Genomic DNA, 16,793 nt, shown 5'->3' with positions numbered 1-16,793 from the left:
ACGAAGATCCCACTGTGAAGGAGACGAACTTAGGAGATGGTGCCACCCCTTGAAATATCTAGGTAGGAGACGATTGGAGCCCAGTGCTAAAGGTTGCAGCATTCAAAATTTTCATGGAATACAAGGACGTGTTCGCTTGGTCCTACAAGGATCTGAAAGGGGTCTTGCCCGAATTGTGCATCCATAGGATACCATTGGTCTCGGGAGCCCAGTCGGTATGGAAGAGGCCATACCGAATGAATAAGAACTATGTGGCCAAGATGAACGAAGAGATTGAATGGATGCTGGAGGGTGGCATCATATTTCAGGTGGAGACAAGTGAGTGGGTCTTGCCGATCGTGATCTCGCTGAAGGAGGCCAGCCAGATCCGCATCTGCGTGGATTTTCGGTGCCTCAACGCAGTCACCATCAAGGACCCGTTTCCTATACCTTTCACAGACAACATCCTGGAGGAGGTGTCTGGCCATGAAATGCACTCATTTCTAGACAGCTTTTTCGGATACAATCAAATTTCGATAGCTGAGGAGGAAAGTTGAAGACCACCTTTGTGGTGGAGGACAAAGTCTATGCGTACAACCGAATGCCGTTCGGTTTGGTCAATGCTTCATTAACATTTCAGAGGATAGTCCTTCACATCTTCGATAAGATGTTTGTGGGAAATTTTAAGGCCTTTTTGGATGACTGGTCGATTTTTAGTAGCCAAGACACTCACTTGGTGGCGCTGAGATAGTGCATGGAGAGATGTCGGAGGGCCAGCCTGGCCTTGAATCCGAGGAAATGTAGATTTATGGTACCTCAAGGAAAGCTGTTGGGCCATATTGTTTGTAAAGCTAGATTAAAAACTGACCCGGATAAGGTACGGGTAATTGTGGAGATGGAGTCGCCCATTGATGTAACGGGAGTAAAGTCCTTGGGACATATAGGATACTACCGAAAGTTCATCAAGAACTTTGCCCAACTTTCATTCCCATTTGACAAGCTGACAAGAAAGGGCAGACCATACATATGGGGATCGACACGGGGAAGCATTCGAGGAACTCAAGAGGAGACTGGTGGCCGCACCCATTCTGGCCTATCCAAACTAGGACTGAGAATTCCATGTACACGTGGATGCCTTGAACTATGCCATTGGGGCTATGCTAGCACAGGAAGGGGGACATGGGTTGGACCATCCCATCTATTTTGCCAGTTGCTTGATGTCGAAAGCCGAGAAGAATTACAGTACCGTCGAGAGGGAAGCCCTTGGAATGGTCTATGCCGTACAAAAATTTCGGCACTACTTACTGGCGACACCTTTCAATTTCTATGTGGATCATCAAGCGTTGATGTACCTGGTAAATAAACCCATTATCCAAGGTAGAATAAGCAGGTGGTTATTGCTCCTTCAAGAGTTCACTTTCACAATAATTGTACGGCCAGGCAAGAGCCATGTGATCGCTGATTAGTTGTCCCGGATTAGGTCGGGAGAGCATCGGGAGAGCCGCCTAAGGGAGTCAATGATGATTTTCCTGACGCACATATGTTCCAAATTGCGACACTACCGCTGTGGTATGCGAACATTGGGGAATACATGTCTACCTCTCGGTTCCCAGCCGAAATGTTACCGAGTGAGAGAAGGAAGTTGGTCTTGAGAAGTAGGACATTTCAGCTAATTAATGGGTTGTTGTATAAAATGGGACTCGACAAAGTCCTCAAAAGGTGTGTGATGGAAGAAGAGATTTCGGGAGTGCTCGAGGAAGCACACGAAGGGCCTGTAGGAGGCCACATGGGTCCAGAGACCACTGAACGCAAAGTATTGCTGGCCGGACTATGGTGGCCCACCTTGTATAATGATGCACGGGAATGGGTGGTGGGCTCTGATACGTGCCAGAGGGCAGGAAAACCATTAAAGCGGGACTTTATGCCCCTCAATCCATCCCATGCCCAGGAGTTGTTTGAATGCTGGGGTTTGGATTTCATTGGACCCTTGAAGGCCAGCATAACACGGAGATGTTGTTACATTGTGGTGGTGACATAATACCTTACCAAGTGGGCTGAGGCGCGAGTAGTGTCAGATAACTCAGCTTTGAGTACAACCAAGTTCATTTATGAACAAATTATTACAAGGTACGACATCCCAATCCAACTGACGAGTGATCGCGGTGGGCACTTTGTGAATCATGTCGTCAAGTTGCTCACGATGGAATTCAAGATTTTTCATTCCTTGTCAAGCCCGTACTACCCGAGGGCCAACGGACAGGTCGAGGCCACTAATAAAATATTAGTGTTTGTAATCTATAAGTCCTGCGGAGTTGAACATGAAGATTGGGAGGAGAAGTTGCCATCCATACTATGGGCATATAGGACCACCTACAAAGTCACCACATGCCAGACACCCTTTCAGTTAATGTACGACCAAGAGGCCATTGTGTCGACAGAATTCATGGTTCCGAGTTTAAGGATCACGATCAAGAATCGCCTAGGAGATATGGAGAGCTTGCGGGAGTGGCTGTACGCGTTAGGCAAGTTGGATGAACACAGAATGATGGCCCAATGGGCCACTAAAGCCGCCCAACAAAGACGAAAATTTTGGCATGACAAGCACATCCGGTGCATGGAATTTCATCCAGGATAGTGGGTGTTGAAGTATAATGGGCGGAATGAGATTAAGCTTGGGAAATTTAAAGTCCGATGGCTGGGGCCATATAAAATCCACGAGGTAGTTGCGAATGGAGCAATTAAGTTGTCGACATTGGGTGACCAGCTGATAAAGGAGACGGTAAACAGGTTGAAATTGAAAATTTACCACCATAGGCAGCAGCGAAATGACCCAGTTCGTCCGGAGGCGGGACCCAGCCGAACAAATTGAAAAGGTAATTATTTAATTTTTTTTAGTTGAAAAAAAAATTGAAAAAAATTGGAAAAATTGAAAAAATTGAAATAGTGGGAAAAATTTGAAAAAAATTGGAATATAAAAAAAAAAAAGAAAAAAATGAAAAAAAGTGTTCACACATACCGTACGGCGGAAAGTAGAAAGAACGCAAGGAGGCCGTACAACGGGGAACAAACAAAATAAAGATGGATCGTACAGTATATTCCTTAATCTGTATGAAAAGGGAGGACGCATCCGGACGGCCACGCCATAGAAATCCGTATGACCAGGTGATCTAGTCAAACTATAAGTGAAAGTCGTACGGTAGTGGGGGAAAGAAGCTAACAGGAAGAGGTCCGTACATTGAAGGGCAAAATATCGTACACTGGAGGCAATCACGATTACCGTACGAACAAGGAGGACGGAGTATGAAATCCGTACATTGCACAGAGGATATCCGTACGGTCGGGCAACGCAGGCAACGAGACCAACGCAGGCAAGACAAACATTGTACGACTGAGGAGAGACAGAGGGCTGTACGACATCACATAATCCGTACGACTTAAGTAGATTTCTGTACAGCCACGCACACATAATAAAACCGTATGGTGGTGGCACATTGGACATATAATCCGTACGGATGAAGGAGGTAGGAAGGGAGCCGTACAAAACCACAGGTAATCGGGCTGTACATCGCGCAAGGAGGAATTCTGTATAGGCAAACAACAACTCTGTACATCGAGTAGTATACAAATCCGTACACCGGCGACACAGGCACGTGTCGGGAACGTATGTTGAAATCCGTACAAGCGGAATTCTGTGGCGAGGAGGATACCAAGCATAAAGCGTTCTATACAAAGTGGTACAAATTGTACGGACATCACTGCAAAAGGAAAAGTAACAGCATGTGAAAAATATTTAAGTATTGATACGGGCAATCAAAATCAATTGATGGTGTTAGGAAAGCCAAGATTAGGAAAGTTGGACTGGAGAAAACGGTTGCAGCAGTTAGACCAACCGTCTAAGTCAAGGAAAATGGCAGAAGGAAGTATGGAAGCCAAGGACAAGGGGAAGCGAGTGTTGCAGTTTGGAGTAAAAGTTGTAGGGCAAGTAGATACAGGAAATGCCAAAAGGAAGACAATGTCGGCAAAAATCACACCTGACACTGTTTCATTTGAAGGATCGAGTGGAAATGTATGCAGGACCTGGTGGCTAGAAACCCCAGATAATTATGTAATTAAAGAATCTCTCAGGAAAGCACGAGTGCATTGGGCAATTCAAATGCCCATCTTTGCCATTAGGGATTTCGAATCATGTCTGCAAATGATGGTGGCTACATATGACAGCGCGACGAGGGCATCAACTTTCTCTTACCAACAGAGCACTGTGACCATCTCCTTTGCACTCGACGATTTTGCTAGAGTATTTGGCATACCAGATGAGGGAAAGAAAATAGCTAAGAATGCCACAAAGATGTCGCCAGAAAGGAAAGAGCAATTGTTGCGGTTAATTTGTCGAAGTGATCTCTTAGACTAGGAATGGGCTGCGATCAAGGCACCCAAGGGCAGAGGGTTGACAAAGTCCTACATCGTTCCAGGAGATTGGTAGTGTCTGCTGGATGTTGTGAAAAGAAGACTTACAGGAGCCAACAGGGCATCAGACATGGTGGTACCCATGATTGCACTTATGAATGGCCTGAGGAATGGGACGGTGTACAACTGGGCAACAGTTTTGTCCGACAGAATCCATGAATTCTTGATCCTACGACACAAGGCTTTTTACATGCCGTTTCACGCCATAGGGTTGTTCCTTGACGTTGTACGCACACAGGTGTCACCGGAGAAGCATGTTTGGAAACCTCGGGAGACGAGGGACCCTTCGCAGCCATCCATTTTCTATTGGACCCACCTGGACACCATGGCAGGTAGCAGGGAAGCCCATTCTAGTCGGAAGTGACGAAGACCACCACAAGTAGACAAGGAACAGGAGATGAAGGCAGTTGACGAGGATGGAGAAGAAGAGACTGCAAAAGAGGCTGATAGTAGTGCAGAGGAAGGGGGCGATTCCGAGGACACTTCTTATAGGAGCAGCCATAGTCATGACACATTTCGCCTTGCTAACCGGAAGGAAGTAGAGAAAGCCCCTAGTACAGAGGAGAGTAGTGGCCATGCAGTGTCTTTTGGGCACGTGACGAGAGGAATCTATGGATTACCCGCAGGTGGAGTGTGACCTGCGAGAGTAGGCCGACTGGTGTATGCACCAGTGGTATTGACTCAAGATGGAGGACTAACACCTCTCCAGACTTCGGGGGTGACGGTAGGAGCCATACCAGCCGTACCCATCCCAAGATTTGAGCAGTTGAGACCCCGACCTTCATTGCCTACACCCTCTAGGGTTGCCACAACAGTTCCGGCAGAGCAGTGTCATTGGTTCCCAGCGAACCTCCTTGCATTGGGTCTACTGTATGGAAGGAACCGGTACATATGGATGTCCCAACAGCAGAAGGTACGGTGACCGGAGATGATGATGCCACCATGGATGCGTGGCTGGGTCGCAATGCGATGCCTCCCATGACACCACTGGGACCTCCGCTTGCCTACCCCAGCCACGTCCTTTTCCTGAGATTGTGGACCTTGATGAGGGTAGTTCTCATCAGGAGGCGGGACAGCAAGAGTTGGCGATGGACTTCCTGCAGGACATCGTTGGGTTTGAGGAAGAGATGGTAGAGATGCAGCAACAGGAGCAGGCCACTACCGAGAGCCAGCCAGAGGGCATAGAGATATTTTTGGCAGAGATGGGAGCTAGTGCGCAGAGGATGACAGCAGAGGTTGAGGCCAGCGCATAGAGATTGGCAATCTCTATTCAGTAGTGGACCGTCGGGCAGCCTGTAGTTGAGGGACTCCTCGCCTTTGCCACCTGAGGGTGTGCTAAGGAGTTTGGGAGATGTTTTGAGGCTAGGGGTTGGCCTGTTGTGGAGACTCCCGAGATGTTGGCAAACTGGAGGAGTGAGGAGACGGCTGGGGTTGGTGGAGTACACTTGCTGCTACAACGGGTAGAGCAAGCCTTTCGGGACGGGTACTACTAGCTCAGATGTACCCAGTATGGTGCTTCAGCAGCAGAGACAGAGCGGGTGGTGGCCATCATAGCACGGGAGGAGCTAGCCACTCGCTTGCATACAATGGAGATGGAGTTGGCATAGCAGAGAGCCTGAGTGACCAACCTAGAGGAGGAGTTGGCTCGTGCCAAGGCAGAATTGGCCCAGGAGACAGCAGGGCGTGCACACGAGGTAGCAAAACGGGCAGCCCTAGAGACTTGTCTCACATCTACCTTAGAGGCGTTGGATGGGAAGCAGAAGGAGCTTATGGAAGTAGTTTTTATGGTGAAATGATCTAGGGAGAGGCAGTTGGTAGCCGAGCGAGATCTCCAACATCGGACACAACAGGTTCACTAGCTGAGGGAGCAATTGGTAGCAGCAGCACCACCGACCCCTTCTTCATCAGGGACGCCCTCTGTACCCCCTCAGCTTTGATTTTCATGTTTGGTCTTAGTGTCATTTCTCATTTTGTTGTATGTCGTCAGGAGACGACCTAATTTTTTGGGGGGGATGATGTTGTCGGGTAATTATGTCATATTGTAATTAGAATGTTACGTGTGTTAAGGGTCGGTGGTTACGAGATGGTTGTCGGTTGTTGGCACCGGACAACCTGTACCGACACCTATGTATATGTACTTGGTTTCCTATTTCAGGGGGTAGATATTGTCGAAGAAAGTTATGTTTTGAATGTACAGGCATTTGGCATTAATGAATACAAACATATGAGTTCTTTTGTAATACAAACATATGAGTTCTTCTGTTTACTTGCATTGCTGTATACTGTCATATTTCCTACATTTTTGTACTATTATGCACTATTGAACACACTCACACCCCTCGGGGGAAAACAAAGCAAACATGGAAAAGTAATTCCCTACCTCTCTTGGGTGCCAAAAATACCTTAAGTGACATAACTCAAAGTGAAAATAGACTAAAAAGTGACACTAAACATGTTGGGTATGCACCCAACCACTTAAGCAACAAAATATTACTTGTGAAATTTAAACAAAAAGTGATATTCAACACCTTGTGTGCATGCCTATTCACTCAAACAACAAATTGTCACTTGTGAAACATAACAAAAAATGTTTGAAGTCCCCTAGGCATTCTCATGATGACTCAAATGACAAAATTAAAAGTAAAAATATGTCAAAAGTGCACAAGTGATTCTAGGTGCACTCATAGAGGACTAAATGTCAAAACGTTGGTTGTAAACCAGAGCAAAAGTATGCTTATGCTCGCTAGTGTTTCACTAATTCTCTTGGTGTCAAGTTATCAACATGCATTTTCATGTTGCTCAGGAGTGCCAACATTATCAGTATTAGGTTCAGAGTCCGATGGCAACACATCTTCTGCCATATACATCTTTTAGGGGTTACAAACATGACCTTATTTTGGAGTGCAGATGCATACAATGATTTTCTGCTGATGAATTAGGGATTGGGGTGGATTGATTGTTAAAGATTATAAATTTTGAAGACTTTGGATATCGCACTTCTTTAACGGTCTTATCCAATCCATAACCCCTTTTTCAGATTTTTAAATATTCTCACTGGTATCCATATTACATACTACCTTAGGCATAACAGCATGTAGTTATATTTCATCCATCTTTGCATAATTTTGTCTCGTTATATCTCATTCTGGTATGGCATTCTAAATGACTTGTATCAAAATGCATGAACAGTTTTTAATAAGCAACACATCAATTTAACAATCTGAGATTATAGCAGTTTAGAAGAAGCAACAGATCAATTTAAGCATCTGAGATTATAGCAGTTCAGAAGAAGTATAATATTAAGTAGATTTGACTTTGTTGCAAAGTATACTCTTACTAAAAATTCAAAATATGAAATGTCACATTAATGCTGCATATTACATATCTTTTTTTCTGATATAAGAGATTGAGAAAGAAAGAGTCCCCCATTGCTAAATTGTGGTGATGTCAATTTAGTTTTGTTTAGATGCAATAATTAAACAAAATAAGAATATAACTCTATTTTATTTTTTGGCCTTTTCATCATGCAGATCAAGGCAGACATTAAGAATAGTAGGGTTTCGGTTACTTCAAAGGTAATCGATATAACCTCTTTTGTGCCTATAATTTGTATAGGAATGTTGAATGTTTCCCTACATCTATTGGGTTTGGCAGCATTTAGTGATTTCTATGGATGGAACTAAATAACAATCTTTTTGTCTTTTCCACTGAAGGTTGTTGATGCTATCAATACGACAAATGTTCAAAACAGGCCCTCGGTTTTCATTAGTGCAACAGCAGTTGGCTACTATGGTAAGTTTCATACTTTCATGATTTGGAAGGTTACCTTCAAAGTACATATTAGTTCATGAATAAATAAAAAATGCATGTCTTCTTTTATTAGGTTTACATTTCTGAAATTCTCACAACAAAGTGGAAAGCCTTGTAATAATAAAATCATTTCATTTCAGTGGCTTAAAGAATTCACCATATTTGAAGTTCATATAAAAATACTGAACTATTCACCTTAGTTTATTTGTGCTTGGTGTTGTTGTTTGGCTTCCTTCTTATTTATCTGTCTTGAGCCTAAATTTCAAATATATTTAAGTGTGAGGGTTTTTGGGTCAATTTCCAAGCTTGGGCAGAATTTTGGGATTTCAGAACTTTCCTTATTTTGGTGCTTTTATCCTCAAATTCGCCAACCCCCTTGATATCTCTGATTTAGGATCTCCCTTCCTAGCATGCCTCTCCTCATAGTCCCAATTTTTCCAAGTTCTTTGATTTTTAAGTTTGGGACTTTCCCTTACCTTGGTGCTTGTTTCCTCAAAGTTCCCAATGCCCTTGATTTCCTTGTGTTTGGGATTTTAGGATTTCTTTTCCCGACATGCCTTTCCTCAAAGTTCCTAATTCCCAATTTCTCCAAGTTCCTTGATTTTAAACCTTGGGACTTTGCATTACCTTGGTGCTGGTTTCCTCAAAGTCTCCAACCCCTTGATTTCCCTTCCTAGCATGCTTTTTCTTACAGTCACCAAGTCCCCATTTCCCCAAGTTCCAGTTGGAGTACAATACCACTGAGAGGAGGGGGGTTGAATCAATTGTATATCAATTTCAAATTACCTTGAAATAACCTTTCAAAAACTTGAAACATAACTGTTACCTAAATTTCGCTTCCAGCTCAATCAGGTAGAGCTGGGATAGTTGTTGCGCTAAAAGATTAAAAGTACACATCTGATAATGCTAAGTGCTCATAAAAGTAACAAATGCTACCAATTGAAGCAATTTATTCAATGCAAGTGTTCTTTCAAGAAACAAGAGTTTACAACCGTGAAAGAGAAAGTTGCTTTCTTTATTCATGAATGTCAAATGAAATGCTCGCACACAAGCCGTGGGAATGACTACCATAATACATTACTGAAGGAAATGATGCATATAGAAAATGAAAAGTATAAACAAAGACAAGGGATCTGTCGTTGCCTTGTAATGACGAACCCCCACAGTTGAGCAGTTTCATCTCCAGCTCCTTCATAGAGGTCACTCTGCTGCTCCCACAAGGGTTGAGCCCAGCATGCTGCCCTCTTATGTTATGACAGAGATAAGAGTGTTGCATTTTCACAAACATTACAGTTCTATCAGGTAAACATTTATCATTTATGACAGTGAATAAAAGTGTCACTGTTAGAAACAACAAACATCTGCTCAATAGAACTCTAATGGTTATGGAAATGCAGTGCTAAGGGTGATCATAGTTTTGAAGACACCAAGTATAGTGACATATAGGTGTGTATATCTCAAAGCACATAAAATGTGAGAACGCAAATCTTCATATCAAATGAGCATGCACCTATTATCCTCAAGAACACAACCTTCGATGTCAATGCATGAAAAATGTGATTTGCTGCTACAAAGGAGATTAATACACTAATGAGGAAGGAAAGAAGATATGCATTTATCTGTCAAAGCAGTGACCAACTCATTTGGTGTAAATGAGAGCTTGATTCATGATACAAAATAGGGAAGTACAATCCAGTATCAATGCAAAGAAGCAGAGAGCGTGATTTTGTACTATAATAGCAGTCAAGGAGCTATGAGCTCATTAGTTGCAGCCATCAAAGTTTTTAAACCACTGTCAAAAAGCAGTAAGCTAAGACCTCGTGGTAAGAACAGAGATAGCTACTGTTCTATCAACTATCAAAGAAAGTAGTAAAACAACAATGGACAGTAAATAGATCTCAGTCATAAACCCTATCCAAGGACAATAGCATTTGGGACAGTAAAAAAGTAAATCCAACATCATTATATCTTCATAATAGTGTTAGGACAGAGATATAATAGTCCATGTGACTGTCACATTGAGCAATTAGAGGGACAAAGTCACAATAACAGTGTCCTGCCAGCCAACATAAAGGAGGATGGTCATAATGAAGACTGGTTTTTTCTCCATCAGACATTACCATCTCAGTTTTGACCGAGTAAAATCATTTCAAAAAGAAGGTAGTCCAGTATGCCATGAGTTTGTTACTAATTCCAACAAACATTTTCTTCAGGATGCACTCATTGTGTGCAATAAATTTTTACCTTCAGCAATTGGGAACAAGTGAGGTGCATTGTATTTGTTACAAGGATGATAGCAGCCATTGTTCTTAGAGACCTATTGGGTTGTCTAGATTGCTTCTCAGGTTTCAAGACATAATATATAGTTGAAAGTCAAATAAAATTACAAGCTCAAACTAGAAGGCAACAAACAGAGATAGTTGATGCATTTCGTGATGGAAAGGTTAATATCATTGTAGCAACCTCAGTCCTTGAAGAGGGTTTTGACATTAGGGGGTGTAACTTGGTTATACGATATGATTTCTTAGACACAATGTGTAGCTTTATACAATCACGTGGCCATGCTAGGATGCAAGTTTCTCACTATGTTTTCCTTGTCAAGAGGGGTGATGTCGAAGAAAAAAGAAAGATTGAAAGTTGTATTAAGAATGAGCCATATACAGAGAACAACGTTCCCATGTTTTTGCCAGTCATCAAGCAGTTCAAAACCGAGTTGCTATGTAAGAAGAAAGGGGCTTACTTGAAGCGGCCAGCAATGGAGTCGAAAACCTTCAATCTTTTCCAGAAAATCTGCAATTATTTCCAGAAAAGCTCATTCTAACCCTCAAAAATGTGGAATGTGCCATCGCAGACTAGTTTTGCATTCGAATTTTTCTAGAAAGTCTACAAAAAAAATCTCCTGGAACCTTCAAACCCTCATAGGCAGCGCTCATCAGCAGAGAAGAATGATGCAAGAAGGAAAGAAGAAATGAGACTTTAGGGTTCCATTTTGCCTTGCCCTTTATCATCGAATAGCCTAAGGCATTTTTTGCCATGCTTGTTTATTTTTTCTCTCTCCTTGCATTTTCCCCATGAGCTCTAGACGGATCGATCTCTTTGTAAACATTTTATAATGTAAGTTTTTATTAAGTGATTTATTAATGTTTATCACTTAATAAACATTTTATAATGTAATAAAATTTATTGTGTGATTTTAAATTTATCACTTAATAAACATCATCATGTAATTATTTTTTATTAAGTGATAAATAAAAATCACTTATTAAATATTATTCATAGGTTTTTTAGATAAATAAAATAATTTATTAAAGTGATTTATAAAATATCACTCTATTAAATGACTTTATTATTTAGATTTATTAATATGGATTTGAATGTAAAAATTGAAATAATATAAATATTTAATAAAGTGATAAATTATAAATCACTTTATTAGATATTTATCTTATTTACATTTATGAAGAAAGTCAGAGATATTTTTTGCATTTATGAGGGGTTGCAGGCCCGTTCAGATATATTTAGGGGCCATTTAATGTGCATTTAAGAACCTTTATGGTAAGGGTTGATGAGGCTTGACTTTTTTCTCAAGCCCATCCCTTCTAGACTTGTTTAGACCCTAAAAAATAGGCTTTTTGGGTCTGCTCGACCAAAAAGAGGAGGTGGAGTCCTTTTGACTGCTTTTTGTAAAAGCATATATATTTCCAAGTTTCATTATTGGAGTTAGTTCTCACCTTTTTGCTTCTAGCATATTGTAATTTTTTGAGTTCTTTTGCAGAAGTATACAGTTTTGTAACTCATTTGGAGAGAAATACAGATTGGTGACACCTTTTGGCAGTGATAATAGCTTGCGCCTTCTCATTTTTTTGTTACTGTGTGTTTTTAGTGTTATGCAGTTTCTTGTGGTGAAGTTTTTGTCCTTAAAATTGCATTTCATGTTGATGCCTTATGTAGGAATACACATATTTTACAGGTTGTGAGTTGTGTTAATCATAGGAATTAGTTTTTAAATTGTGAGGAAGAGCTTTTTCTCCTACTAAGAACTGTGTTTTGTTTAGCCTTCTCATGAATTGTTGATGCAGAATTGTGTATCATTGGGTTGCGTAGGAAAGTGATTACACCATTATACTGTGTGTCATTTGTTTTGTGTGATTCTCAAGATATCATCTGGTGCATCACCTTGGGATTAGATTTCATTTTACATGTCCTTGTTCTTACTCTTTCCTCTACAAGAAGTGTTAGTTTAGGTGAAGTACTTAGAAAGAGCCAGCTTACTCTAGAGGTCCACTTCGTTTTTAGGTCACTCACAACCTTGAAGTGTTCCCATGTATCAATAGGTTGCTGATGTTCACAGCTTTGGTTAGGGTGCAAGCTTTATTTGATAACAATAACAACTATGAGGACAAGCATACTTAGAATAAAAAACTTTGGCAAACATTGATAACTGAAGAAGTCAGCTCAGTCCTTCAACAATACTGACTGTAGTAACAAGACAACCTCTATTGAACAGAGATGTTGTGTCATATTAACCATAAATATCATGACAACTTATGATAGATAACAAGACAACAATACAATACTGATAGATCAATGTCAAGAATATATCAACCCAATGTGATGAAGCAAAACATGAACTCATAAGTATAAGACTTAAGAGTAAAGATGTTCACACAACCTTTAGATACCATAACTTAGAGATTAGCTATGAAGTTTGACTGACTGTAATAAAGCTGAGAAAAAGAACATGATTACAAACAATAATTTATGTTCATACAGATCAATGAAACTTTGACAACTTAGAACTGAATGACACAAGACAAGCAAATGAACATGAGGATTGAGCATATCAAAGAAACAACACAACACAAAAATTGTCCGGAGTGGAAAACGCTCACGGGGAATAAAAACCACTCAAAAATGCCTCACTGGCTTATCTGATAAACTGCTGTTTTACAATGCCTCACCGGCTGTTTTATAATGTGCCTCATTGGCAAATAATGTGCCTCACTGGCAATCACTACAACTTTCTCAATCATTTTGAATTTCATACATAGAGTATCATCTCTGTTTCTTTTCTACAACAGCCTCTGATCTCACATTACTTAAGATTTAGAGGCAGAAGTCCAAGTACAACATACTGATATGTATATGTTTGTATAAACAGCAATATGAGATACTTTTTACAATTTTTTACAGATCATTGAATATGCTGTCAATAGAGGTTTTTAAGTACAAGGATATGTTTCAGTGAAATGCTTTATATAATCTGAGAATAATATTTCTTTCTTGCTCAACTCTATCAAGAAAGCATTCAATGTAATATATAGTGTTCTGCAATTGTGGACCGAAACAAAACTGTCATCATAACTGCTTGTAACTGCCTTTTACCAGATAATAGCAATTGAACTGTTGTTTTCTCAAAAAAATGTAAAGCTCTGTAATATGTATCTTTAAATAGGATTCAAGAAGAATAGTTTATGTTTTTCAACCACACAGATAACTGAATGCATTTAACCAAGTTTGGACTCCATACCCGTACTAGGGTTGGAACTATAATGCTATGTAAGACTGGAGAAAACTCCTCTTGAAACTGAATTTCAATAACCATGCCAATATTTACAATTTTGACATCAACACAAATCAAGAGCTACGAACTGTCCAATAATCACAGAGAAAAAAAACTCTTTGCAGTGAACAGCAAAAAAAACAAACAAAACATTTATCAGATATATTACAAATCTGATACCAAGTTTTAACTAATAAACCAAAACCATATTAAGGAGCGAAAACTCCTGATAATCAACATGATTATTGAAGTTTGATAGTTGTCAACCGAATCTCCACAATGCTGCCAAACCACATCTTCCAAATCCAATGGCTGTGCCCTAGTCGTGTATGTTGTGCCCTAGTTCTAGGGTTTGAAGACCGCCAGCCATTCAAAAATGAATACAAGAACAAAAATAAAATGCCTTTGTCCCGAGTATCATAAAAAATAACAATATTCAGTTGGATAGTTCAACTGACCGATTATCATCCAAATGAATTTCGATGAGATGATAAAAAAGCTCAAGTATATATTCCCATTTCCTAGTCACATAAAGTGATCCTTTCTTTTAATGCCTTTAGAAAGTGTTTCAAGCCCAAAGTCTTTTAGACTTTATATTGAGTGCCGTCAGAAAAAATACTAGGCAACAATGCTCTTAGCCAACGATCAAAACCATATAACATATGCTCACATCTTCAAATGCTATCACCAACTTTGATATTTTGTGCAATATAAATATGGATTGGAGTAAACATATGAATGATGAGTTTTACTAATAAGACCCTTTTGCATATAAATACTATCTTTGTCAATCTATATCATATGGTAATATATCCTTTTTCGAGCCATGTAATTGTATTTGCATATGATCACCATCTTTTTCTACAGCAACCAAGGTCAATGAAGATATATGCTAAGAGACGATTGTTCATTGATGTCACTGTAATGTTTACCAATCGAATATCACTATCTTATTGCTCTTGACACAAATGCCAAAAACATGTCAAAGAAGGACAACTGAAAGCCTGTTCATATTTCCACATGATCACTGAACCTTGCTGAAATCAATCAAATGCACTGTCATATTGAGACCAAACATGCTATGGTCATGTGTCAAATCAATATACCACTTCAATGCCTAAACCATTACCACTACCTGAGAATCATCAAATGCAAACTGCCTTTTTGCCTTTTTGACATCAATGACAAACTCTTATGCCAAGGGTCAACAGTTCCTTGATTTCAGACTTTGGGACTTACTCTTACCTTAGTGCCTATTTTCTCATAGTCCCCAACCTCTTGATTTTGTTAATTTTGGGATTTCGTTTCCTGTCATGTCTTTTTTTCAAAGTCGTCAAATCCCCATTTCCCCAAGTTCCTTGATTTTGGACTTAGTGACTTTCCCTTACCTTGCACCCATTTCTTCAAATTCTCCAACTCCGTCGATTTCCTTGATTTTGAGATTTCCTGTCTTGGCATTTTGTTCCTCAAAGTTATGAGTCCGTTGATTTCAGACAATCAGAACCTTTTTTAACTGCTTGTACATTAGTTAGGTAGCTCTTTTAGCAGACTTCTGCTATTCAAGTGGAGGTTTCACTTACCTCCTTGTAGATTCAAGAAGCCATTAATGGTCCAAAATCTATGTGATGAGACAAAGGAAGACTTTCAAATACATTTTAGCACTTTTGGACCCCTCAAGGACATGATTTTGGTACAAATGTAGATAGTTATTGATGCATGGGGCATGGTTACATGCACATAGCCATGTGAATATGATTTAAGTAGGCATGGGTGACTCGCAAACTTTTAGACTACCCATGTTCTCTCTCTAATACTACTTGAGGATGTTGTAACGGTACATATATCAATTTTTCAGTTTGCATAGAGGTTTTCGTTGGCTAGTTTAGAGCATTGCCCCACTGGAGAGATGTTCTCAATTTTTGATTAGGCATATTCTAGGGTACCAACAAAAGGCTTGGGTTTAGTTTGTCATGTCAAGTGGATGTTTCAAGTCAAGGAAAGGTATAAAAATGTAGGGGTTTCTTCATGATACAGGTGTCTTCACGATTTTTTGGGTTAATTTAGGGGATGGGTATGTTGTATTTATTAATGTGGTCACATTTGTTGGTTTGGTATTGTAATAGTTAGTTGATTCATGCAAGGATTGTAAAATCTATTAAAGTGTATCTGATATAGTCTTTCTAATGCAATATATGGGCTCACGTTGTTCCATCATGGAATACTGTGCAGACTTTTTTATGGACCTTCTTGGTTTCATAGAGGAATGTGTTTGTTTAATCATAGAGGCTAGTTTATCACTCATGAATGCACTTGCAGTTTCCATATTTTTCTTGAACATGTGTTTGTGTGAGAAGTTTGAAAATTTACTCTTTTGCCCAATATGATCAAGGTACTAGTTTGCTGTTACTTCTCCACCACCAGCCCACCACTTTAAAAATATGAGAACATCTTTTTATATTTGTGTTTGGTTTCTTGCTATGCTTGCATGCACTAATCAGTTTTATAATTTTTCTAACATCTTGAGGGAGTTACACTAGAGTGAGATCTTGAGAGATTAATGCATGTAGGGTTTCTGCCCACCTTATAGCACATTGCTTGAGGAATGCATATATTTAAGGAGCTTGTGCCAGATAAATATCTGAAGGACTGTAATGATAAGTTCACAAGGTGTGAGTGTGTATGAAACTTAAGGGGTTTCATTTGATGTGAACAAAACTTGTTAGATCTTTGGGTACACTTGCAATGTTTGTTCATTTTTCTGTTAGTGAGGTCTAGTAGGCTAGTTCATGATTGCCATTAGGGCATTGCAGTCAAAGCCTGGTTCCTATTTGTTTATTTCTCTTTAATTATCTTGTGTTAAGACCTCAAGGGAATGCCCCCCTAGGTTTTGTAGAGTTTGGAGAAGAAGAGGATGTACCCTAATTTTATGCATTGGCCCAAAGCTCTCCTATCCTTGTTGATGTGGCATTTTTTCTAC

The 16,793-nt window shown here is 40.0% G+C and overlaps 1 protein-coding gene across 2 annotated transcripts in view; it reads left to right on the top strand.

Annotated features, from left to right (window-relative positions):
• Positions 1-16,793, top strand: part of LOC131054538 (epimerase family protein SDR39U1 homolog, chloroplastic) — a 296,281-nt gene that overhangs the window by 107,561 nt on the left and 171,927 nt on the right. For both annotated transcript variants that reach the window (XM_057989068.2, XM_057989067.2), the window contains 2 exons: positions 7,974-8,018; positions 8,157-8,235. In XM_057989068.2, coding sequence (XP_057845051.1) covers positions 7,974-8,018; positions 8,157-8,235 — 124 coding nt within the window. The remainder of the gene's footprint in view (positions 1-7,973; positions 8,019-8,156; positions 8,236-16,793) is intronic.

This window comes from Cryptomeria japonica, chromosome 7 (assembly GCF_030272615.1).
Source record: "Cryptomeria japonica chromosome 7, Sugi_1.0, whole genome shotgun sequence".
NCBI classification, from domain to species: domain Eukaryota; kingdom Viridiplantae; phylum Streptophyta; class Pinopsida; order Cupressales; family Cupressaceae; genus Cryptomeria; species Cryptomeria japonica.
This window is presented reverse-complemented; position numbering and strand designations above follow the sequence as displayed.